The sequence below is a fragment of the Tetrao urogallus genome (assembly GCF_951394365.1).
Source record: "Tetrao urogallus genome assembly, chromosome: 6".
Classification (NCBI taxonomy): domain Eukaryota; kingdom Metazoa; phylum Chordata; class Aves; order Galliformes; family Phasianidae; genus Tetrao; species Tetrao urogallus.
This window is the reverse complement of record NC_136819.1, coordinates 39,375,694-39,402,162: the sequence shown is the minus strand read 5'-3', so window position 1 is coordinate 39,402,162 and position 26,469 is coordinate 39,375,694. Positions and strand designations below refer to the sequence as shown.

General features: G+C 42.2%; 1 protein-coding gene across 1 annotated transcript; it reads left to right on the top strand.

Moving 5' to 3' along the window:
- Nucleotides 1–1,417: 1,417 nt before the first annotated feature.
- Nucleotides 1,418–26,469, top strand: POMT2 (protein O-mannosyltransferase 2; the record flags this gene model as incomplete). Its single annotated transcript, XM_079537082.1, has 21 exons — nucleotides 1,418–1,611; nucleotides 1,825–1,909; nucleotides 2,667–2,771; nucleotides 3,843–3,951; nucleotides 4,781–4,889; nucleotides 6,597–6,756; nucleotides 9,151–9,257; nucleotides 10,317–10,399; nucleotides 10,845–10,954; nucleotides 12,977–13,043; nucleotides 13,879–13,948; nucleotides 15,300–15,378; nucleotides 16,112–16,263; nucleotides 17,865–17,956; nucleotides 19,220–19,296; nucleotides 20,865–20,936; nucleotides 21,153–21,212; nucleotides 21,413–21,518; nucleotides 24,951–25,091; nucleotides 25,700–25,814; nucleotides 26,364–26,469. The coding sequence occupies 21 exons, from the start codon at nucleotides 1,418–1,420 to the stop codon at nucleotides 26,467–26,469; spliced, it is 2,199 nt and encodes a 732-aa protein (XP_079393208.1).

The window sequence follows — 26,469 nt, the reverse complement described above, 5'->3', positions numbered from 1 at the left end:
AAGCTAATTCCTCAGTGATTGTGCCAAGCATAAAACAGCTTTTCCAAGCTGAGGAAGGCACAACCAGCATCTTTCCAATTGAGATGAGCTACTGCTGTTCAAGACGAACACCAAGAGGGCAGACAACTCATCTTCATCTCAACTCCAGCACCAAGGCAGCTTTCCTGCATGCTTTCGCCCCAACCAAGCTCTCACCTTTTCTGAAGCCATGGCCAGTGTGTGCGGTTCAGCCCAGGAAATAAAAGAACTGCGCTTCTCTTTCCCCTTTAACTCAGCCGGACGGGGAAGGATTTAGGAGCCAATAAGTAAAGCACCACGCCCCCAAAGTCTATGTTCAGGACATAGGTAACCAGCCAGTTGGATTCAGTCCTGGGAACTGCAGCCAGCTGCACATGCATCCGCACGTGCTGTGCTGCAGCCCCAGCCCTGCTGCCAGAACATATTAATCAGCTTTGAACTCGGAGTTCACTTATCTTTAAGGTCCCTTCCAACCTAAGCCATTCTGTGCAAAACTTTAGAAGCCATACTTCTTTCTCTAGCTTTTTGCCCTGGATAAATAAGACAGCTGGAGAGACTGTCAGGCTCTCTGCAGTTGCCAGTGCAGAAACACAGCTCAAGGACATGAACTGATGGGACCAAAGCTGTGTGCATTACTTCTGTTTCACTGGGCAGCAGCTGCCAGCTCCTGGAGGAGGGTCCCCAGGGCTCCTGCTGCCCTCCTCCCATCAGTACCAGCCCAATCGCAGACTGGGCTGCAGAGAAAGAAATAGGAACTATGACTTCTAAATACATATATATATATTATTTTATTTTATTTTTATTTTTTATTTTTAAAAGGAAGCATACGGTGTCTGTGAGATGCTATTTGACTCATTCTTCCTGGGGACCTGGCTGGCAACGTTTTGGCTTGCAATCTCATTTCTTTCACCACACCTGTTGCAGATTCTGGTCCCTCAGCTGGCAGAAACATTTCTCTTGACCCCCTCCACAGCTCCTTGTCCCTTTGCAGCCTGCACTCATTGGTAACTAAATCGCGTTAAGCAAATTGCTTCCCCTACACTTCCAAGAGCTCTGCCACTGCAGAGCCGTAGATCTGCCTTTATTAACCACCGTTTCCGCCCTTCTGCAATCCTGCGGGCGCCAGAAGGCAACGAGGCGGACAGAAAGGCAACAACCAGCCGGTGGCGGCCAGAGTGCGGCCCGGGCCGTCCGAGCAGAGGACGGGGAAAACACCGCCTTCCAGCGGCTCTGCCCGCCGCCCGCCCTTTCCCGAAGCCGCCGGTACCTTGGCAGCGGCGGAGCTCATTCCGGCAGCAGATCCGGCGCTCCGGCAGGACTACGGCTCCCGGCGTGCCCCGCGCTCCGCCTCCCAGCTCGCCCCGCACCCGGCCTGCTGCCGCGCGGCGGAGCCCCGTCCATGCCGGCGGCGGGGGGCGGCAGGGCCGGGTCGGGCCCGCTCCGGCAGCGGGGAACCCGCCGGCCGCAGGGAGCGCCGCCCGTCTCCGCGCTCGCTCCTCGTCCTCTGGCGGGCTGGCGGGCCGCGCTGGGTCTCGTCACCCTCCTCAGCTTCGCCTCCCGCTTCCACCGCCTGCCCGAGCCACCGCACGTCTGGTACGGGCCGGGGGTCGGAATCTTAGAAAAGGCGCTGCCTAATAAGGCTAAAGTACGCGCCACGCTGTCGTCCCAGTGAATGCAATGCGTTGTCCTTCATAGAGTGTGTGGCAGTAACCCTTTACATGATGAAAAATGGGAGGAAAAAACCGACCTGGATTTTTTGACAGTTGTCGACGTTGCAGTAGGTTGTTCTGTGTTTATTTTTTCCAGTTGGGATGAAACCCACTTTGGGAAGATGGGAAGTTACTACATTAACCGGACCTTCTTCTTTGATGTCCATCCTCCTTTGGGGAAGGTAAATGGCATTGCTCCGTGTGTTTCAGAAGCCCCAGATTTGTCCCCCTTTTTTCTGATTGATGGCTGTGCCATCCTTTGAATGAATGCCAACCTTTCCCAGCTGTTGTTGGCTTCATGGTGTTTGCGTTCTGCATCCTGAGCCCTAGCTTGATCTTCTCTCTGTAGAAGTGCTTAGTATAAGGAAACAAATCAGTGTTGCTGCTGGGTATTGGGAAGGTTTGAGCATGTGCAAGTTGAGAAATGAACTATGTGGTCCAGAGGGGATGTTTAATTGAAGCTTACAGATTAAAGGAAGCAAATGGTTTTTGATGGCTTCTATGCAGCTCAGATGCCTGCCATGAAGCCATGGCTTGCTGTAGGGAACTTGTCCTAGAGTAACAGAAGATTTGCACAGGGTTGGTAAGGCTCTCTTCACCTCAGGTTGTCTTCCTTTCAGGCTTAACCTCCTTAAGCTCTGGGAGCATGTTCAGAGACAGAATTCAATGTGCTAAACCCCACACACAGGGCTACAAGCCTGCAGTTGTCATTCTAGTCAGAGCCGAAGTTTTGATCCCTTCTGATTTTGTTTTTGGACAAAGGCAGTATGGATGCATGTTAATTCTGTGCAGAAATCCATTCTTTGGATGATGTCTCTGAATTAAGTTACTATGCTGTGAATTGGACTTGGCTTGTATGAAAATCTTACCTGCTGCTGTTTTGGGTTCTCCCTTTGGGTTTTCCTTCCTGATCAGTTCTTTAACTTCATTTTTTTTTAGATGCTGATTGGACTTGCTGGCTACCTGAGTGGATATGATGGAACGTTTCCTTTTCAAAAGCCAGGGGACAGATATGAACAGCACAACTACATGGGAATGAGAGGGGTAAGGCATGAAAGGCTAGTATCAAGCTTTTTAACTCTCCTGTGCTTTTCAGTACAGAGTATTATGTCTTAAGAGCAGCTCTATTAGATTAGATCAGAGATCTGTTTGGCCTTGTGCCTTGTCTCTAAGCTCCCTAAAAGAATGCTGGTAGTTGTACTGTGAGTAAATCCTGATGTCTGGCTGTGAGAGGCTATGTGAAAAGTGAGGTGATTCTAGAGGTTGTCTCTTACTGTGAATTTAAAGGGTCTATAGTCTTGAGTGTGACAGGTGTATTACCTGTCCTACAAAGGGAATGGTGCTGAGCTTGGGATTCTGCTCACCCTGCTGTGCTTTGCTGAACTCCCTGATGGCTGGGAGCCAGGGATCTCAAGAAAACCAGGATCATTCTGCTTCTAGTGAAACTAAGCTGAATGAGCCAAAGTGGGAAGATTACTATTCAGACTGGTGTTCTGCTTGAAACCCTGGCTGTGCTGTTACTAAAGGAGACTTAGAGCCATAAGCATGGCAGCAGATAACTCCAGTCAAAAGAGCTGCCAATTGCTGGTGCGTAGAAAGAAGGATGAAAACTGGAAGGTGTATTTCCTTAGTTTACTTACCCAGTCTTTAGCTACTTATGGTTCTACATTTCCCTCAGCCGAGTTCTCGGTTCTTTGCCCTTCAGCTACCCTCACTCTCATTTGTCTAGAGAAGATGATGTTGGTCTGCTAAAGATGTAAGATAGAGATGCATTTTTCTTAGGTTTTATATCCTAATATCTTGTTGAAATAAGTTTAATATGGTGGACATGTAATGTGTTTACGTGACATTTGTTTTTATGAATCTGATGTCGTCTAGAAGGAGAATGACTAACTGTTGTTCCTGACACCTCTAGAGACAGAACAGTGTAAGCAACTGTTCTCTGAGCAGTATCTTTGCTCATTTGGCTTTTGTCTGGTGATACCAGTGAGTCAGTTCAGTAACTTCAGCACCTTTTGTTGTTTATAGGTATACAGCATGAAGGAAGGAAAGGGATGTGTGTGCTTTCACACTGGGGAAAGGTATAACTCTTCCCATTATCTTCTTTCCCTACAGTTCTGTGCATTCCTTGGCTCCTGCCTGGTACCCTTTGCCTACCTCACAGTGCTAGAGCTGTCCAAGTCTCTGCCAGCAGCCTTACTCACAGCTTTCATCCTTATTTTTGGTAGGTGTTCCTGCTACAGCAAAGTGGAATAGATGAATTCAGAGAACGTCATTTCTGGCTTACCATGTGTTACCTGGAAGGTTATTATGCCTACTGAAAAAGGCTCCCAAAAGCCAAGTCCTTCTATTTTACATGCAGCTTTTTAATTGGCAATCCTCCTGAGGATTTTACAGTCAAATGTTTATTGGTATCTCTGTTATGTGCATGACCCCAGCATTGGACTACGTTTCACATCGCTTTTAAGAATTTTTACAACACACACAGTCAGGAATAATTTTGCCCACTGGTGAAATATTGATATCTCCCATATGAACTGCAAAGATATTTAATAACCAGCTGCACTCTATGGAAGAGTTCACAGTAAGAAATAAGTAATGCTCTTTGTGGAATTGAGCCAACAGTGGAGCAATGAGCATTTCAAATGAAGCTGCTCGAATTGGAGCGTTATTGGGAGATGCAGATATTGAGGCACGGGGACTTCAAATTCCCATTTTTTTAAAGATGGTATCTGAAAGATGACTTCTCCTTCTGCATCATCCTCAGGCACCGTTCTGGTGCTTTAGTAGATTAATCATTGCTGTCTGCAGCACTCTCCATCTGAATATGTTTGGCACACTGACTGCTGTTTCACAGGTACTGCTCCTCTGCCTGGTTTCTGTGAGTGAAAGTTTATTTCTTATCCAATTAGGCATTGAGTTGTTCCAGCCTGCTTCAAGTTCTAAAATTGCCCTTGTTCTTTTTGACTCAGCTACACCAAATAAGCTGTCTTCCTGCCATGTTAGTTCACTCTGTAACCGCAAACATTTTTGCTGTTGTTGTGTATCTGCAGATACAGGCTGTATTACTTTGTCTCAATATATTCTTCTTGACCCCATTCTGATGTTCTTCCTTATGGGAGCTGTTCTGAGTATGGTGAAGTGTAACTCCTGTGCAGATAGGTAAGATGAAGATTTTTGTTTTTTTAAACTGTAGGTACCCAACTTTTGCATGGATTAAGTACTTGAACACATCTGAAACTTGATAGTCTGTGAGAGTCGCTAAGACTAGATTGTTCCAGGAAACTTGGAGGTGAAAATGGTGCATGGTAGAGGAGATAAACCCCCTTAGTATAGGGGTTTGTGAAACAAGGGAGAAAGGATTATGACAGAAGTAAACTGAGAGAGACTTAAATACATTATTTTTCAGGAAGAAGAATTTCAGCAGAAATAGTGGTTATGAAATGGTAAATCTAAAATGAAGTTTAAAATCTTTTTAAAACTCCTTGACTGGAAAGAATGTGGCATGGGACACTGTTGGTTGGAGACAGAGGAATGAAAAATTTTTGTAGTTTGCCAAGGCTTTACTCCTTAATGGCAAAAATATTAATATGCTGTCTTGGCTTAGTCTCTTTGTCTCCAGGCCAGAGTAACAGAGCTTAACCATGACTGTAATCTTACAAGTACTTATAAATCCTGCTGGATGAGGTAAAGAGTAATTAGTTAGATTTAAAGAGGTTAAAAACTTGAGAAATACAGTTAGGGTGATGGTTAGGATATTTGCTGTAGACTTATCCAAGCAGAGTGGTGATTTATAGCTGTTTGGATTTGTCAGAGGGCTTCTTTGTGACTGAGCTGTACAGAGCAGTTTCCACACAATGCATGCAGAATTTGAAGGCATAAAATCTTAGGATGCTGGATAAGTATTTTTTGTTTCATGTGTTGTTCAAGAATGGATCCTTTAAGTCTTAGCACGATTGCAGCAAGCATGGCTGAAACACAGCCCACAAAGTCATATAGGGCCATGCGGAGCCATTCCAATTGACAGCTCTTGCGCCAGGGAGTGCAAGCACCAAGATACAGGGCAGTGTTTGATCAGCTCGTGATGCAGCTGTGTGTACCATGACCTGAACTTTCTCCTGTCTTTGAAAACAGGATTAGCTTTACCTAGTCGATTTTACATATATTAAAAGCCAGCTCTATCTCTTGTGTTGCGTAGCAGAGCAGAAGGGTTTCTAACCAAAACACAGGTATCGAGGCATCAGGAGTCAGGAGGAAAAGGCTTTTAAATTTCCTGTCATCCTCATTCATCTTTTTGCTTCAATTTTAGTTTAGTTTGTAATGTCATTGCTTTTTGCTACAGCTTTTGTTTATTCTTTGGTTAAATGTCAGCTTTTGTTTATTCTTTGGCTAAATGTTCTTCTCTATGGTCTTTCTGCTTTTTTGAAAGTGGCTGCTCTTTTTCTGATGCCATCCTCCCTGTCCTTACATCTGAGCGATGTAATTTTGCATTTTTATGGAACTCATTAATGAAGTCTGAATTCAGATTTCAAACCCTTTACAAGTGAAATTGTCTTTCAAATGATAATTCAGCTTATACATGATGTCTGTGCTCCCTTTTTTAAAGGGGAAATACAGGGGTGCCTACACTGATGTGATGGCCTCTGCTGGACCCTGCGTCAAGAGCATCCTTGTATCATGAGAATCATCTAGAGAGTGACAGAAACACTCTTTTTTTTTTTTTTTTTTTCTTTCCTGTTACTCATGAGCTCCTGGGGAGAAAATAGAACATAATTTTGTGGGGTAGTGATTGCTGTTTGTTTTTCTGATCACAGCTGCTTGTTCATGTAGCCATCATTTATTTTCTGCTTTCATCTCTCTGTCCTGCAGGCCATTCTCTGCTTCCTGGTGGCTGTGGCTGAGTCTGACAGGGGTGAACCTTGCTGGAGCAATGGGGGTGAAGTTTGTTGGCCTTTTTGTAGTCCTGCTGGTTGGTCTCAATACAATCTATGACCTTTGGGACTTGCTGGGGAACCTCAGCTTGTCACTGGTGAGCGTTAAAAACTTATTTATGTTAAGGATTTCCTTATTTTGCTTTCTTTTCTTTTATCTATGTAATTTTGGTTTTTGATAACTATGGAAATAGCCAAACAGTGATAATCTACAGCAAACAGGCAACTGAGGTAGATTATGATGATTAGCGATGAGTGTTGTGATAGAAAAAACTATTGCCATTTGTTTTTAAAAACTTGTATATAATCTCATAAGAGCGCAAAAAAAGGTTGTTGCTTTTTCCAGCTGGATGAATTTTATTTTGGTCTAGGTTGAAAATGGCTGTACAGTGGCCCAAAGCATGATGATATTCTGCTCTGTTATTGACCTTCTGAGGAGTGCATGATACCTGGCAGACAGGTGTGTTTTGCAGTTCTGAGTTTGCATAAGCATAGAATCATAGAATATGATGAGCAGAGCAAGCTCAGGCTGTACTTTCTGTGTCACAGGCTGCATAGCAGCAGTGTGCTGTAGTCCAGCAAGAGTCATAGGCAAACTCTGTAATGGCAGTCTCTGCAGTTTGTCCCGAGGATGGTGAGAGCCAGAGACTGCTTGATTTCACTCATCTTTAGTTCTTCTAAGCTCTAAGAAATTCACTAGTGTATTTGGGTGCCCTGTTCTAATATATTGTATACTGGCAACCGTGAAATCTGCTACTGGGAGAAATACCTCGATAGACTATTTACTGTTTTGCAACCAGCAGGATAAAAAATAATTCTTTGAGCACATCTTTTGAGAGGTGTTCAGTTCTCTCCTTGTCTTTCATGAAGCTTAGAAATTCTGTTTCTTTCACTTACTGTTTTTGTCCTGTCTCATAAACAGGGGAGTCTTGGGGGGCTTTTTCTATTCCTGCTGTGTGATTTGTTTTCTCTGATTAATGTGAATCAATATGAGCTGCAAAGATGCCGTATTCCAGCTCCAGAGAAGCACTTGTTGAGCAAAGTCAGTTAATTGCATTTGAAATGGAACAAATCCATCATGTCTAAGCTTTCTGCCAGCAGCAGGCTGCACAGTGATTTCACTCGTGCTGCTGGCAGCAAAAGCAGCAAGCCCCTGAGTGTTAGAATGTGTAAAGAAATTTACTCCAGAAGGTAGATGCTTCTTTCTGAATACCTAAATATTTGGCAACTGTGGTGCTTGAGGAGGGAAAAAAAAGAAAAAGAAAAAAAGAAGAAAAAAAAAAAAAAAAAAAAGAAGGGTTAAACCCATGAAGTTTGAATAACTTATCTCTGCATTTGTTAGGAAACAACTTATTTACATGCAGTGTTTCAGGGACTAGACTGATTCCTACAATTTTCAGCTTATCTTAGTTCTCCATCCTAGCTTGCTTGATGCTTTCCTTCTAGTGTTTTCTCTTTTGACACTGCATTGAAATCTGTGGTTATAGGCTTTGATCTTTGTGAAAGAGATTTCTATTTCAGTCATTTTGCTTAGGGGACTGGAGATTAGCTCATGTGCCACTGATGCATAAATTTGGTTACGTGCCATCAGTCAGCATTTGTCCAAGTGTCCAGTAGTTGTTAAGTCTTCTGCTCAAGTTCCTGTGCTGAGCAGCTGCTTCTCCTGTTGGCTTCAGTCGGTTCTTATTTCTGTAATATGTGCAGCTCTTTTTCATAGAATCATAGAATCACTTGAGTTGGAAGGGTCCCTTAAAGACCATCTGGTCCAGCTCCCTGCACTGAACAGGGATACCTACAGCTGTATCAAGTTGCTAAGAGTCCCATCCAGCCTCACCTTGACTGTCCCAAGGAATGGGACATCCACCCCCTCTCTGAGCAACACATTCCAGTGCCTCACCACCCCTATTGTAAAACAAACAAACAAACAAAAAAACTTCCCCCTTTTTTTTTCTTTTTTTGCTTAATGATTGTATGATAGATTCCATGTTAGGGAGGAAAAAAAAAAAAAAAAAAAAAAAAAAAAAAAAAAAAAGGAGGAAAAAAAGATAAGAACATTTGCCTTAATCAGTTTTGTAGTTATTTGTGAATGAACATTGATGGTATTTTCTTGTCCCACAGCTGTTTACTGCCCATCATGTGTTCAGATGATTTGTTCTGTGACCAGCAGAGTTAGCAGGATGTGATCACACAATCACAATCTAGCACAGCTGTGTACAAACTGCCACTCTCAGTGATTTTCATGGAGTGCTCAGCTTTTGTGTCAAGGCAGCTGAAACATTGAGGATGTGTTGCTGACTCTTTGTAACTTCTCACTGGGGAGCAAGAAAAGAAGTTGGAGTGTGAGAGTATCCTTGCTAAGTGAGCTGGTTTCTGTGGAGGAAACCTAGGTACCTGGCCCTTGTTGCATTCTATCTGTATAGGAAGACACTATCTAGTAGCTTATGCAATCATCTTTTCCTTTCACTCTTTGATCTAGGTTGTTTTTGTTCCAGGTTGTGTTTGGGAAACATTTCCTGGCTCGAGTGCTCTGCCTCATCTTGCTTCCACTCACCCTCTATGTGGCAATGTTTGCTGTTCATTTTGCTGTACTAAATAAAAGGTATTTCAGTTTTCTTTTCTTTTTCTTTTTTCTTCTTTCTTTTTTTTACAGAAGAAAAATCATCTGTCATCTTTGAATTAAAGAACACTGATTATGGATTTCTCCGCTCACAGCATCAAAAGCGCAGCCATGAGCTGTGTCTTTGTTTAATTCCCTTCCCAGACTTCTGCATTGTTCTTAGAGAAGGGCTCTGGCCAAGCTGGCAGTGAAACAGAATTTGAGCTTGAGACATTCTGACATGTGAATTGAGTATCCTAACCAAGTCCTCAGTGTCTTCTTCTTCTTCTTTTTTTTTTTTTTTTTTTTTTTTTTTTTCCTCCCTCCTGTCTTCCTGAACCTGAATATGTCTCAAATCCATTCTCTTTTTTTTTGTTGTTGTTCTTTAAATTAGAAAGCACACCTCACTCTGCCAGCCTACCCTTTCCCTCTCCCCAAAAAGGCAGTGCATTCCTGAAAAATTCTTTGACTGTGATGAAAAATGTCTGGTAACTGTTCCTGTAGAGAGAACTGTAGACTGAATGCCTTCTGGTAAGGAGGGCATTTTTTTGGAAAGCAGCAGCAAAATAGTCCAGTAATGATTTTCCGTATGCTGCCATAAGAGATGAGGTGAAAAAAGCATTTAACCATTAACAAGAATGTAAAATTAAATATATTATTTTTTCATTTCAAGTCAGCTGGTTTTACCATTTAGCAGAAATGAGACTTGGGAAATCTCAAGAAGAGGCTTTATTAGATGTCAGCTAGCAGTGGGTTTTGTTTGTTACAAGAGCACCCACAAAGACAATTGATTGTGCTTTGTTCAGTGCCAGAAGGAACACATTTTTATGTTCTCGTGTCCTTGTCCATTTCCTGCAAGAGCGTGTGTATCAGCTGTGATTCACAGCATTAGAGATGCAATTAAGGAAAACCCAATCATTCTTCTGAGACCAAGTCTCTTATTTTGTTTTCGTCTGGTTTTCTTTTTCTTTCAGTATAAACAATCTGATTGTGCGCAGTGGAACTTTGTATGCTATGTTTTGCCAGTCTTTGAATTGTCACATTTTTTGCTCTGTGTTTTAGTGGTCCTGGGGATGGTTTCTTCAGTTCTGCCTTTCAGTCCCAGCTGATTGGGAACAATCTTCATAATGTCTCCATTCCAGAGCGTGAGTGTCCAAAGAAGTGAATTGTTCTGAGCTGTCAAAACATGTGGGACTTTAGATAAAAGCTACATCTCCTTTGAAGCAGTGCAGGATAGATACAGTTTTGTGTGTATGCACCTTCACTTTTTTTGGCCTTTATTTTGTTTCAGACAACAAAAAGGGATTTCACCTGTTCAGCCTAGAACCTGGCTCTTTATGTTAAAATGATTTGGGAGAGATATATAATGTTTGGTTGAAACTTCTAGAACAGTTTCACGGAATAGTAGTGGATGGTGATGGAAGGAAAGCTTGCAATGAGCTATTTGGATTAACACTTCAGTCAGGAAATGTGCTTTCATCAAAACAAAGCAGGAACACATATGCCTAATTGGAGCACTGTAGGCTGGCTGCGGGAGGTATTTATAGGAGAGATGGCTTATGCTTTTTTCCCTTGTTCCTTCCCATTTAGATTTGGCCTATGGGTCTGTGGTCACAATGAAGAACCTTCGGATGGCAGGGGGTTACCTTCACTCCCACTGGCACCTCTACCCGGAGGGTGTTGGGGCTCGCCAGCAGCAGGTTGGTGTCCTGCAATACTGCTTCTAATTGCAGCCATCTACTCGCTCCCATTGCACATAGTGTTAGGTGTCATTGTGGCAGGAGCTGTGTTATCTTCTCAGCATCTGTTATCTTCTTGATGCCAATGTTGAGCACTTAATTTGGAATCCTGAGTGTAAAGAGCCCACCAGTTTGCACCAGGGAGGTGACTAAGAGTAACAGAGCTTCACTGCGGTAGCAAGACCCATCTCCATAGATGGAGGCCACTAGGACTTAAATATAATGAAAAGTAATGTTCCGTAATGAAAATGCAGTTGTTACCTCAGGCAAGAATGTAAAACTATTACAAACAAACCTATTAGTTGTGTTAAAATCAACAGAATAGAAGTGCTGAGAGTTGTTTCCATTTGTGCCACAGGCCTCTGTGATGTTTTGTGAATTAATTTCTCGTCTGTGCCTTATTTTCCTCATCTGTCACCAGGGAAATTGTAAGGCTTTGTTCATTCAATTGGATATCTGTATGTTCATAAGCTGCCCATAATGAAAGGTGCTTAGCCGAACTCTCAAAGGGCTTATGTTTAAGTGATTAACCAGTAAATTAAAAAAAAACAAAACCACCATGTAAGTATTGCTAATTAATTATTACAGAAATTAAGTGCATTTCTTGTTTTTTGACTGTCACGATCAAGTTTCATAAATCTTTGCTGTTTCTGTGGCTTTCCTAAGATAAACGTCGGTGTCTAAAAATTGTTCTGAACTGTCTGACAGAAAGTTTCTGGAGAAAAACAAGTGTTTGTTTTTAACTCAGTCTCTGTTATGAGGAAGAGGATTTAAAAAAAAAAACTTTAATTAATCTTTTCTTGCTGTTCTTCCCAGCCAGAAATACTTCCAATGCTGTCAGGTGACAGCATTGCCAAATGCCATTAACATGACAGCAATGCCAAAACTGGCATTATAGAACAAGCCAAATTTAAGTGCAGAATATGCTTTATGGCAGTAGAAACAAGCAAGAGGGAATTGGAGGGTGTTGATGGGAATTTCGTTTGGAGTAGGTGGGAGAGGATGGAGATCCTCTTTCCTGCCACTGTGATCCCTACCCTGGAGGGGTATGCAGAGAGGAAGGAATCTACAGCTTCAAGGAGACCTGGGGAGTAAGAGATGGAAATAATGATCTCTCTGTCTTCTCTCCTGATGCTATGACCTCAAGGTGTGTGAGGTTCCTACTCACCCTTTTTCCCACCCTCAGACACTCCTGTATGTTCTGCCTCAGTCACCCATCGACTAGCTGGTCTGCTTGCACCCAGGTGGGAGGCACAGGTGTGAGGCTGGGCTGGGGTCCTGGAGAGCAGGGCTTGCTGCTTCTGCAGCTGGGAGAGGAGAGCACAGAGGGCAAAGTTCCTTCTGCCTGGAAGTGTGGCTTTCAGTAGCAGCACCCTCAGGCCAGATGGCCTCCCTGCTCTTGGTAGCAGTAAGAAAAGTTACTCTGTGTGAAGCTGAGCAATTTAGTGAACGTTAGCTAGTTGGCACTTACTGCTTTATGAGTTGGTCCCTGAAACCTTAATTTGGAACTTTTGGCACTAGTATAACAGTTATCTTAATCAGCCTGTTATTATAAATATCTACCAACGATGCCAGTTTAGAAAGCCAGTGCTGTTTCCATCTACTCACACTGGTCAGTGAAAATTCAAGAAGTTCAGGTTCAGATATCCTGTTGTTTTGGAAGGAATCTCTGAATGAGTGTAGGAGCAGGGCAAGCTGGTTGGTTGGAAGCTTTATTCGTAAGGCAAGTGAACTGCTGTTAAGTGTAGCCCTCCAGAGCAGATGTGCTGTACCTGATTAAAGGTGTGATCTGGGTTAAGCAGTGGCCAGCAATTGGCCTTCTATGTGGACCATCATAAAGATCATGCCAAGTTTTTCTGTGTTAGTAATGCATTCATTTGGACCTTCAATTTGCTGATGAGTGCATCTTTGCTATTACCAGCCTTTTTTTTCTTCTTCTTTTTTTTTTTTTTTTTAGTAAAATAATTTATCTTCTGCTTTCAGGTCACAGCCTACTTACATAAGGATTTGAATAACCTATGGATTATAAAGAAGCATGATTCAGATACAGGTAACAAATACTGATAAAGAGTCTCTTATAATTACTGCTTCATTTGTTAACATAAATATTTTGAGTTCCTTCCAGGGCAAAGTGTGCTTCATAGATAGAGATGAGATGGAAGGGAGAACAAGGGCAATCTGACTCTGCGTTTGTGTCTGCTCTGTCATTGTTTGCTTTTTTCTCCATGTTATACAGTCAAAGTAAATCAGCTTTTCTCAGCTGAAGGTCACCAGATGGGGTTGCAAATAGCAGAGAGGAAATTAATGTGAACTCAGTCCATATTTTGTGGAATCTGTTATTGTGACTGTGGGTCCTGGAGAAGAGGGTTCCCAGTATGCTGCGGTGCACGGTGTCCAGGTGGCTTGCATGAATGCTTGCTTGGGACTATTGAAGGTGTTATTCCTCAGGTAGTGCAGCTGAATGATTGGGCTAGGCTAGTTTCCTTTCTATTTTTGCAGCATGTATGCATGAAAATCAACAAGGAAGAGTCTAAACAACAAACAAATTCAAATAACCAAGATATAATGATATGAACAGTCTTGCAAGTGTCACTTTATAGTGCATGAAAATAAAATGCAGATATCTAGTTATGGTGTTCAGTTAGGCTGGCCGAGCATCCCCTTTATTTAAGGGCAGTATGTTCTGCTTTGGGCCACATTTGTGCACGGTTCTACAGAGTACTTTCAGGGCTGGTCTTTAAACTAGAGCAGTGATTCACACCAGGCTTTCAGTCTACACAAATGGGTTTGCCTTGTGTTCTCTGCTTGAGGCAGAGTTCCCTGAGAACTCTCTGTGGCAACAATTTGTTAGTGCACAGGCATGATTGGTTTTCTTCCTCCAACAGATCTGTTGGATTCCTCCAGCCCTGTGGAGTTTGTGAGGCACGGAGACATCATTCGCCTGGAACATAAAGAGTAAGGCTGATGGCTGTGATTTGGAGAGTCTGAGTGATTAGATAGGAGTGGTGGGGGATTTGACCTGCTGAAGACTGCATGGGTAGGCCAGCACAAGTTGGATCATGTGACAGAGGTGTATTAATGTCTGCATTTGCAAATGGAGTTTTTCTTCTGTGGTTTGTGTTTTGATGGCTGTCTGTAAAATGGGAAACCTTTGGCAGAACCTCTCAGCTTCATCAAGCAGCACAGAGATCTGTTCAGCTGTGTGAGATACAGTATGAAGGTAACTGCATACTGGTTCTGCCTGTACAGACAGTGTACACCCCCTGAAACTGAACAAAAATGATGACTTGTGCCTTTCCTCACTGTGATGGGAACCTAAGAGACACATGGGTGCCCTAGTGACTCAATATTTAATCTTATGTAGTCTAACCTCGCTGTGCCACAATGCTCTGTCACAGTTTTTATTTCTTAACAGAAGCTCTGTATTTGTGAGCCACATCATACTGTGTTCAGTATTACATGTTCACAAATCATTGCTTAAACCTTCCAAAATGATTGTAAGACTTTGAAGGAAAAAAAAAAAAAAAGTGCCTTGGATTTTGGATTTTACTGCTAAATTTCTGATAATAAAGGTGATGAAATCTGGATTTGGTAATACTGTGCTCGCTTAACTCAGATGCTGGAGGGGGATAGGCTTCTGGAATGGGAGGTACAGCTGCAGCACTGGGGGAAAGATCCAGTAGGTGGCTCTCAGCTCTTTGTGTTGGAGTTTTGTGTGCAGGCAGGCGGGGCTGGGAGCAGCTCTGCTGTGGGAGATGATGGCGCCTGGTGTGGGTGGATTTACTAAAGACTGGAATATGGCCAGGCTTCTCTGCTTGCCTCATCTAACAGCCACCACTGGGGAGGGGTGTTGTCAGCACTGTGTATGGCTGTGCTAATGGGGGCTGCTGGTCCCCACCTCAGTGCATCTGACTGAATGATAGTCTTCCTCTCAAAAACCAACTGATAATCAAGGGAGGTCAGAATCTTATTTTGCTTCTTGCAAAAGCTAGACTTTCATCCCCACCTTTGCTGTTTGTAAGAAGGGGATTTAAAAAAGGAAAATCTCTGCAGTTTCAGTAAATATGTGTGATTTACAAGCTAGAGCAGTAATCAATGTTATTTCCACTTGTAGATAGTGTTTATAGCCTAAAGGTTGGATTTACTCATGTTGTCCTCCTTTCCCAGTGGGGCATAAGCTTGGAGTTACGCTGGGGGAAGCAGCTCCAATTGCTGACAGCTCTCTCTGAATGGCTCAAACCAAAGTTATAACAGATTGTCTGATGCATAAAAACAAAACAAGGCTTGACTTCTGATTTCATTCCAGAACTTCTAGAAATCTTCACAGTCACCAGCATGAGGCTCCCCTGACAAGGAAGCACTTTCAGGTCACTGGCTATGGCATAGTAAGTGAATGGCAGGATTCAACAAAAGTTCTTTCTTTTTGGCAGAATTCAGACCATGCCAAGGGAATTTATTTCTGCTTTTAGTTTGTTAGTTATGGTGATAGATGTGGATCTACTGGGCTGGAAGAAAAGATGATCTAGTATAAAACAGCGTATCTCATTTAAGGTCTATTTAATGTGAACACAGACAAGGAAATAACTTAAGCTTTTACTGTCAGTCTAGCTTTGGCAGCTTTCAATTCCATGAATGCCAAACTGAGCAACCTTGAAGTTGCTCTGACAAGTATTATTTTATATATTTGGCCTTGTTGTGTAGACAACTGACTTTTGTTGACAAGATGTTGACAGAATTTTGCATCATAAAAACAAAATCTGCTTTGAGAGATAAGTTTCCGAAAGCAAGTGAATGTTGCCTGAACCCCTTCTGTAAAGCACCAAGTTACCCCCTTTTAAAATGCAACTTTGAGGCACAGTCAAGTGTGAATTTGGAGCAAAAATATTAAGTTTGGCAAGATAAAAATGTGTTTGTGGGTAGTTGCTCATATGAAGAATCATCTCTTCCTTATGGGGAATCTCTACTGTGAAGTCTGAGCAAGAGTAGTGTGGGTTCCTTTGCTTAGCTTCACCACCATTAGAGTTTCAGAATTTCTTATTTGCAGTGCTTCGATCTGTATGTCTTCTGATTGATTTTTGTTTCTTTGTTTTTCTCTGCTGTGGTGGGTTTCCATGATAGAATGGAACAGGAGACTCCAATGACTTCTGGCGGATTGAGGTGGTGGGCAGAAGGGCTGGGAAGCTTATCAAAGTCCTACGGAGTAAGATCCGGCTCACACATGTGGCCACAGGGTGTATTCTGGGCTCTTCTGGAAAGACTCTGCCAAAGTGGTATGTAGCTTGTGTGCTCTGCCTGCCCCACTCCACAAGACTTCGAGCTGCTGTAAGAATAAAAGAGTAATCAGCAGGTACTAAAAATATAACCAGAGTAGATCTGGGTTAGAGTTCTGCAGTTTGTTACAGTGAAGGTACCTGGTGGGCAGCAGCTCTGAAAAATCCCATAACAATCCAATCCCACACCTGTAGATCTAAGAGTGGCATGGGCATAGATTTTGTTGTCCATTAAGTCCAGGAGCGGATAACAGCCATATTCTTCAAGGCCATTTTAGCCTTAAGGTTCACAGTAAGTAAAGAACTGGGGCAGTTGATGCTGTTCCATGCCATACTCATCCAAACTTATTTTTGTTGGCATTAACTTCTTTTTGTGGTTGGCAGTCCTGCCATTTTTGGGTGCAGCATCCGATGTGAGGGCAGCAATAACAAGCTGATATTACCAGGGAGTTCTCAAGTTATGTATCTTCATCATAAAATGAAGGATGTGCAGAGGTTGATGCCAGCCAAGCTGCTGTATCTGCAAAGCTGTACTGTATGGAATGCTAAAAGGGATCCTGACACAGCAGGCTCTGTAGTCATGGTGCTTCTGTTTCCAGAGCTGCCTCTGTTATTGCTAGCTTAGGTTTTCCTTAGCTCTTTTACAGTGAAGAGGATTTCTATTATATCTGGTGGATGCTGAATCATACATAGTGAGTGCAGGCAGATACTTCTGCCGGTGACTGCCACGTCAGGAAGGCAAATGGCATTTATATTTTTCTGGTAAGACTGGGTTTGTGGGTAAATAACATAACTGGTTTAAAATAATAATAATGAGACAAATCACTACCTCTGACAACAACATTCAAGAAAGGAGGTGTATCTTTTTCTACTAACACAAGCTCACCCTGTTAATAGAATTCAGTGCTGCAAAATACTGATGACATTAAGAGCTGAGAGGAGGGAGGAAGCCTGGTAACTACTACCTGGTAACTATATATATATATATACTTTTTTTTTTTTTTTTTTTTTTTTTAAAGACTTCAAAGGGGAATAATCACTGTCCTTCCAAGACTAGTGATTAATTAATGGATTAATTGGTGAAAGTAAGCCTGTTAAGAGGTGATTGGTGGAAAATAATTAATTCATCACATTACTGCAGGCTCCGATACACTTTTTCCTGTAGTGTTTGGTGTGACCTGCTAGAAATAGAGTGATAGAGCAAGTGAAGTCAACCATTGTTTTACCAGCATTCCTTCCTCTAAAGTTGAACCTTTGTTTCTGTAATAGAGTTTCTGTAGTCATGGATTGACTTGATGATGATGATGATTTTCCTTTTTTCTGGAGAGACTGTAAGAGTTGACTTGAAGTAGATTATACTTCAGGCAGCCAAACTGAAGAAATACAGGCTGTGTATTTAGTGGAATTTTGATGTAGGCTGCCTTTCAAGCCTGTCTCAGTTTCTACATAGCATTGGAGTGACTGCTGGAGTTGAATGATGTGGTTGGTGTTATGGGAAAGCATGAAGCCAGATAGGAGAAAAAAAAAAAAAAAAAAGACATGAGCTAGAAATACTGAGTGATCTTTTTGGAGTAGTGTTTGACTGTTCTGTTGTTCTTCAGGGGTTGGGAACAAGTGGAAGTCACCTGCACACCATATGTGAAAGAGACTCCGAATTCCCTCTGGAATTTTGAAGATCATATAAACCCTAAGTGTAAGTCATTTATTTTCCTTTCCTTTGAGGGTACATCTTGGCTTGCTGTTAGGGAGATGGATGAACTATCAGATGTCAAGAACTGGCAGTCAGCATTTGGGATTTGTCTGTTGTTTCTCAGCTCAAATGTGAACTTGTTAAACTTAGGCCAACTGTTTAGAGGTGTATAGGCTTTTTCTGCTTCAGGGCAGATTCAGCTTGGATATTAGGAAAGGGTTCTTTATTGAGTGGGTGGTCAAGCACTTCCCCAGGGAAGTGATTATACCACCAAGCTTACAGGAGTTTAAGAAGTGTTTGGACAACACTTTCAGGCAAATAATGTAATTTTTAGGTAGCAAGAGGTTGGACTTGATGATCATTGTCCCTTCCAACTCAGGATATTTTATGATTCTATAACTTAACTGTTTGTACAGTAAACTGGAGATAATGCTTCAAGTATAATGGGAAATATAAAGACTTATTAAAGGATTTTGTAATCATCCTGGATGGCAGAAGCATGGAGTTTTATAGTGAGTGCAGTGCAAGTTATTATATTTAATATGATTGGCTCAATTGGGGATTAACCAACAAAAACACCACTGTGTTTTTTTAATGTATCATTTTCTCTTATGAGAGGATGCAAAATAATGACACTGTGGTACAATCAAGTAGTAGATAGTAGAGGTATAACGAAGATTGAGAGGAGACCTGAGTGTGCCGATAATGAGAGGTGACCCTTGCAGCTTCATCCATGAGTTAGGTATGTGTCATAGCCTCACTTGGCCTGAATTATTTGATATGTTTTCTTCCCAAGAATTGCAGATGACTTGGGCTGATTTCTGAATTACCGAAAACTGGTGTACTTCACCCTTACAGAGCAGCTGTGCAAATCAGAGGAAAGGAATTCTGTGCAATTTATTTGGCATTTTCCTCTTCTGTTGTAATGCCTTGTGTATTATTATGCTCATGGCTCACTTACAAATAGGCAACAGCTTATGAACAATATCTAATTTCAGCTAGAAATAGGTATCTGCTTCAGGGACTTCTTTGTGTTTTTCTTGCTCCTGGGAGTAAAGGAGGAAATCTAGGAATATATCAGTTGTGAAATGGAGGATACTTTGGACTGCAAGCCTCTGTGTTTAGAATTTGAATGAATTGCACAGGGAATGAACAGAAGTGCTAGATGCAGATTTGTCACAAGTGGAGGGAATTTGGTTTATTATGCAAGAGTAAAAAAATGTAAAACATACAGAATTCTCATCTATTTTTTTTCTCTTCCTATAGTGCCTAATATCAGCCTGGATGTTTTGAAGCCTTCTTTTTTGGAAATTCTTCTAGAGTCCCACATGGTTATGATCCGGGTAGGGTATTATTAGTTCTAGATGGCATTTTCTTCCTCCTTTGTTTTTCATTTAAAAAAAGAAATAGTTTTTTTCTGAAACGTGTGGGTGATAGCTGCAAACTAGGGCAGAATTTACACACTCCAACCACCTGCTTGCATTCTTGCTTCATAAAAGGGGTGGTCTTGAGGTTAATTTTTCCAGAAGTTTGGAAGCCATGGGCTTAATGCCTAGTTCTGCTGTTGATGTAATATTGTTACAGTCTAGTTCTGTAATTGCTTTGCTGATGAAATTCTCTTCCTTATGGGAGGAAGAGGGGAGTTTAGTATTTTTCCCATGCTGTTGAAAGTTTTAAAGTAAAATTAGTATTTGTAAGGCAGGAGGATATTACTGTGGTCAGACTCAGGAAAATTAGCTGAATAGACAATAAAAGGACAATAAGTGTTTGAACTGAAAATGAAAAATTCCTGATAATTTCTTAAGGCTCATTGAGATGCTGTGTTTTCAGCCTTTCTCTTCTCTCTTTATCCCCAAGGATACTTGCAAATGGACTAGATTTAGTATTTTCAAGGTGGTCTTTCCCTGTGGTTGTTCTTTGATCTTGGCCACATCCCTTCATCTTTCAGCTACTCACTCCTTCATCTGAATAGAAAAGTTCAGTAGGAAGGGGCCTTCTGAGATCATCAAGTCCAACTGTCTGACCATTTCGGGGCTAACTGAAGGTGAAAGGATATTTAATAAGGGCATTATTCAAATGCCTTTTATATTGACAGGTGTGGCATCAACCACCTCTCTAGGAAGCTTGTTCTAGCATTTGACTCCCCTCACAGTAAAGAATTTTTTCCTGGTGTCTAGTTTGAGCAGCTTTGTGTTGTTCCCAGGTGTCCTGTCATAAGTTTCTAGGGAAAAGAGCCCGGTACCTCCCTCTCCACTTCCCCTCCTCAGGAGTCTGCAGAAAGCCCTGAGATCACCTCTCAGCTTTCTTTTCTCCAGAGTAGACAACCCAAGCATCCTCTCCTCACAGGACGTGCCTTCTAGTTCTTCTACCAGCTTTGTTGCCCCTAAGAATGGGAATCTACCATTTTGGGAAGAGAGTTTACTTTTTTGTTTGCAGATGTCTTCTCAAATTCTCGAAAGAAAGAAGGTCATCAAATTATTATTAACAGTAAGCATTTCTATGACAACCCATGATAACATTGTCTCAGGTAAGAAAGCACCTGCATGGGTTTCCATGGAAATAATCTTTCTGAGGATTTTATTTCAGAGTGGAAGAAAGTCTGTTGAAGCAGTCTGTTAATGAACAAAGGTCTTGCTTATGCAACATGTGTACTCAGTGACAGAAAACCTGGTAAAGAGAAATGAGAGAATACTGCCTTTAAGGATACTCAAAGAACGTTTTCACTTGTGTAATAGTATTAAAACATTTGTTGTCCTCATGGCTATTTCCAGAAGATGATGTGTGTATGTAGTCAGAAAGCAGCCTTTACTTGGAAGAAATATTCACATACATTTGTAAACCCAGACATTTTGGGGCATTGTTTGCAGCACAACTACCCACTCATTTCAATTTTATCTTGACTTATCTGTAGGGAAACAGTGGCCTGAAACCAAAGGACAATGAAGTTACATCTAAACCCTGGCACTGGCCCATCAACTACCAGGTATATTAATCAGTCCTCTTCCCTTTCTGTTTTCAAGTACTTTACTGTGCTTCTTGAAGCATAAGACCTCTTAATCATTTTGAGGATGATGTCAACTTTATTTTGTAGCACCTGAGCTGCATGGGAAGGGAATGTGTCTCACCTTTGGCACTAGAAAACAGATATAAACCAAGTTGATACAAATCCACTTTGCTTACTTCTGGTCTGTTTCCTCAGGGTCTGCGTTTTTCTGGTGTCAATGAGACAGATTATCGGGTTTATTTGCTGGGAAACCCGGTAAGTTGGAACAGGAGTTTCCAAGCCACTGTCTTTAGCAAATTTTACTCTTGCTTTTTCCACTGATAACGAATCCTTTCATCCTTCTTTTGGACTGTTTCTCTAGTAGTATTCTTATACTTGCACGTAGCTTTTCATTTCCTCTCGTGTTCATTCCTGTTTCCAGCCCTAAGTCTTAAATCTTTCTCTTTCCTACATAGGTGGTATGGTGGCTAAATCTGTTCACTATTGGGCTATATCTTCTGATAGCAATTTCCACTGCAGTGGTGCTGAAGAGAGGTGTCCAACTGACTTCTGAACACAAAGGTGAGATCAGTTTTCCTATGCCTCCTATGCAAGAGAGTCATCTCATAACGTCCTAGTTTGCCGATACACAAGATCTCATATTGGGAATCCTGTATTAAAAATCTTCCCGTATGTTGTATTAAAGCCTCTGGGAATTTAATGCATTAAACTCAGGAAGCTGCATATACTGAACACTGGGCTACATAATGCTTTGAAAGTGTACTACTGAATGATGTGATTGCTAACAGAAGATGCTGTACAAGAAATAATGACTCTGAGTAAAATCTGGCTTTCTGTCTGGCAAACAATGAGTTACCAAATTTCCTAAGCTTGTAAGCCTTGATCAGAAATCCTCAAATCACCAAGATCCTGAAAAATGTACATAGAAAGCTAATGAGGAAAAGAGCTCTGTAAATAATTCACAAAAAGGAGTTATGATAAGCTCCTGAACAATCTTACCACTCCTTTGCTGGAGAGTACAGAGCTGAACTAGGTATAGGCTGGCATCTCAAGGTGATCCAAGGGTATGAAGCACAGTAGGTTTTTGCTAGGTTATTTTTTTCTAGGAAGCAAAGGTTTGGATTCATTAGTAATTCATATGCCAGCTGTGCTCTGCCAGGTGATTGCCCAGCCTAGCATGACAGTTGCTTAGGAACTGTTAAGAGCTGAGATGCTGGCCACAATTGCTATCAGTTATGTCGATTGCTTGTTGTGGTTTAACCCAAGCAGGGTTCTAAGCATCACATTTGCTCACTCTCCCCAAGTCAAATGGGGGAGAGAATCAGAAAGGTAAAAGTACAGTAACTTGTGGATTAAGATAAAGATGGTGTACTAAGTAAAGCAGAAGCTGCACGTGCAAGTAAAGCAAAACAAAGAATTCATTCATCAGTAGGCAGATGTACACCCACTTCCAGGAAAAAAGGGCTTATCACACATAATGGTTTCTTGGGATGACAAATCACTTAAAGGACCCCTCCTCTGAGCTCTGCAGAGAGGGACCTGGGTGTCCTGGTGGATGACAGGTTGGCTGTGAGCCAACAGTGTCCTTGTGGCCAAAAAGGCCAATGGCATTCTGGGGTCCATTAAAAAGAGTGTGGCCAGCAGGTCGAGGGAGGTGATCCTCCCCCTCTACTCTGCCCTGGTAAGGCCTCATCTGGAGTACTGTGTCCAGTTCTGGGCTCCCCAGTACAAAAAAGACAGGGATCTCTTGGAAAGAGTCCAGCGGAGGGCCACAAAGATGGTGAGGGGCCTGGAGCATCTCCCCTATGAAGAAAGGCTGAGTGAACTGGGTCTGTTCAGCCTTGAGAAAAGAAGACTGAGAGGGACCTGATCCAGGTCTATAAATACCTAAGGTGTGGGGGGCAGAGTGGCAAGGCCAGACTGTTTTCGGCAGTGTGTGGAGACAGGACAAGGGGAAACTGGCATAAGCTGCAGCATAGGAAGTTCCGCACAAATGTGTGCAAGAATTTTGGTGAGAGTGACGGAGCACTGGAACAGGCTGCCCAGGGAGGTTGTGGAGTCTCCTTCTCTGGAGATGTTCAAGACCCACATGGACACCTACTTGTGCGACCTGGCATAGGGAACCTGCTTTGGCAGGGGGGTTGGACTCGATCTCTGGAGGTCCCTTCCAACCCCTATGATTCTGTGATTCCTCCTCCTCAGCTTTTGTTGCTCAGTGTGACACCATATGGTATAGAATATCCCTTTGGCTAGTTTGGGTCATCTGTACTAGCTGTGTTTCCTCCCACCTTCTTGTGCCTCCAGACTCCTCATTGGCAGGGCAGAACTGGGATTGTTTAGTCTGGAGAAGAGGAGGCTCTGGGGAGACCATGTAGCACTCAACAATTTCCTGAAGTGAGATTGGGAAGAGGAGAGTGTCAGCATCTTCCCTCAGGTCACAAATATGACCTGAGGAAATGGCCACAAGTTGCACCAGGGAAGATTTAGATTAGACGTAAGGAAAATCATTTTCTCTCCAAGAGTGGTCAGACTCTGGAATGGCTGCCCAGAGAGGTGCTGGAGTCACCATCCCTGGTGGTGTTCAAGAGGCATCTGCATGAGGAGCTACAAGAGATGGTCTAGTAGCTTAGTGGATAGTAGTGGTAATAGGAGGATGGTTGGACTAGATGATCTTGTAAGTCCTTTCCAACTTTGTGTTTCTATGATTCTGTGAACAAGAAGCTGAAAAGTCCTTGACTTAGTGTAAGCACTGCTCTGCAACAATTAAAACATCAGTGTGTGTTATCACCTCTATTTTCATCAAAAATCGAAAACAGCATCAGTGAGCCTCTACAAAGAGATTCAGCTCTATCCCTGCCAAAACCTCGATGCATATTCGTTGAAAAGACTGTTTTTGATCTGGACATACCAATAAGAAAGTGATAAATGTCTGCATCAGGAAGTTTCTCAGGCATACATCTACTGGTCACATGGCCTTACCTTCTTTTGCTTTGCAGATGCCTACAATCTGTTTTCTAACACTGCTACTTATCCCACACAAGTTACTTGATACCCATTTTCCTTTTCATAAATTCCATTTGCAGATGCCCTAGAAATCTGTGAAAGGCAGGACTGTGTACCAGGAGTAGAAGACCATTGAGGTTAGGTTATGGAGTGGTGTCCATGAGAAAAAGTTTGTGAGATTCATGCCTCAAGTAGTTTAACCATGAACAAGACCAATCTTCAGTAGAGATACTTCAAGGAGCTATCTGAGTTGGCTGTGATGGAGATTGTGTATTGATCCAAATTGTCTACTCTCAAGTTTTGCAAGCATAGTGTACCATTGTAATATGCATGCTGTTTTGAAATAAGTATTTCCTGATATTTCATGCAAAATAAATGGTTAAGGGTCTTTTATTGCATCTGATGCCAGGGTTGTAGAGCTTTTAAAAAATCTGAGTACATCATACGTTAACCTTTGCAGTATACATCAGTGGTTACTTCATTTTGTAGATCTCTGTGTTGAAAATGAAATCTCTGTGTTGGAATGTGTGATGTGACACTATTCAGTCCCACAGTGATTAGCTATTGGCCAAGTCATCTGCACAAACCAGAGCTCTCAGTCCCTTCTCCAGGCTCTGAAAGGTAGGCAGCATTTCCTTCTGGGAAAGGCTGGCAAAGTGATCATCTAGCTGGCCTGTAGTCTTGTTGCGGACAGAATCAAAGACATCTGAAATTGAAATGACCTGTGTATACACTGAGGAACTGCAAATTTGGTCTTAACGTAGAGCCTGGTCAATCTGCTGCTTGTCCATTGAGACTTTTTTGGATAACTCTTATGTAATACAGTAATATAATACAGCATGTAACGATATATTACAACATGCTAGGTACTGTGTAGTAGGAAAATGTAATACTGTGAATGTGTAGCGTACTACTGACTGTGACAGAGCTTGTTAAGAGGAATTGTATGTTGAATTCTTTTCTGCTGAAACATGTTTGTTTGTGTTCCAGAGCTGTCTCGAGTTGTGCTCTGTGGTGGAGGGCAGGTTGCTCTGGGCTGGCTCCTTCATTACCTACCCTTCTTCATGATGGGCAGAGTTCTCTACTTTCACCACTACTTTCCTGCCATGCTTTTTTCCAGCATGTTGACAGGTAAATATTGGATGCTAGGAGAAGGTGAGGCAGAGACATGGGTGAAATTCTCTTATTCTGTTAGATGGAACATTTTCAGACTAAACAGTTTTACGTTTTTGGCTTGTGCAGAGAACTTGAAAACACTGACTTACTGAAAATGTTCTTCACAAAGCAGCTTGTGTTGCCAAACTGTCTCTTTGTGTTGCCACCCTCAGGGAGCAGCTGTGTCTGGAGGTTAGGGCATTTGAATTGAGATGTGATCCCTATTCTCTGCCGTATCATTGCTCTTCTATAGTCTTTTATAAGTGTTACTTCCCATTGTTTATTGTCACTGCTTTTCTGGCAGTTTCATTTGTAATTAGTTTTTCTAGCTTTTCCTGTGCCTTAGTTAGCAAGCTGGAGCCTAAATGTCTTGTCTGTTTATTCAGGTGGGAGGGAAGGAAAAGAGAACTTTCTGCTGATAGGAAACCATCTCTGTAGTTGTGATGGTTAGCAAGGGAAATGAATTTAAAAATCGGTAAGGTCCTCTGGTGATAACAGAGCTTTGTCAGCACAGTGTGGCAGTGTAACAACTGTTGTCTTTGGCATCTGCACCGATCCTGACTTCTGTCTCATTATTCTCCTAGGAATCACCTGGGACACACTACTGAAGTTTTTTTCTCAGTTCTTGTCACCCAGCACTACAGCTAGAAGAGTTTATGGAGGGGGGATCCTGACACTGATTCTGCTCATCATGTACAGGTGAGGGCTGAAAGCTCAGCTCTTTCTCAGTGTGAGAAAGTCTCAGTGGAGACTTTGTGTCTATTAATTGTCCTCGATGGTGTCTCTGCCACTCATTTCTGCTGATCTTGACTTTAAGACATCGAGTCCAATCCTAAGCTCTCAGCAGTATGTTTTAAAACATCCTTCAATTGCAGGGAATCTTTCATTCTACTACTCAGTGCGAATGCTCCATTCCCTTCTGAACTCACAGTTCAGTGTTTCTGATTCTACTCCCCATACTAAGTGGTGCCAGATCTCTCAAATACAGGCAAATTCTTCATTGCTGTAGATCTTCTTAGCTGGCTTTTCTCCGAAGCTGTTGCTTTCTAAATGAGAGCAACACTAGTGATAGGAGTGTGGATTATGTATGTATTGTGTTCAGCAGAGATTAGAATGTCCCCAGTGGAGCTCAGAGCCATAGTAAAAAAAAAAAAAAAAAAGTCTCATACCCATATGGACTAATATGCTACGTTGTTCTCAAGACAGAAAACTGTGCAGTCCTTGATGGCATTTTAATTCTTCCCACAGCTTCTACCTCTTCCATCCTCTGTCCTATGGGATGATAGGACCCATGGCATCTGACACCAGCAGCCCCATGGCAGGGCTCCGGTGGATGGACTCCTGGGAGTTCTAG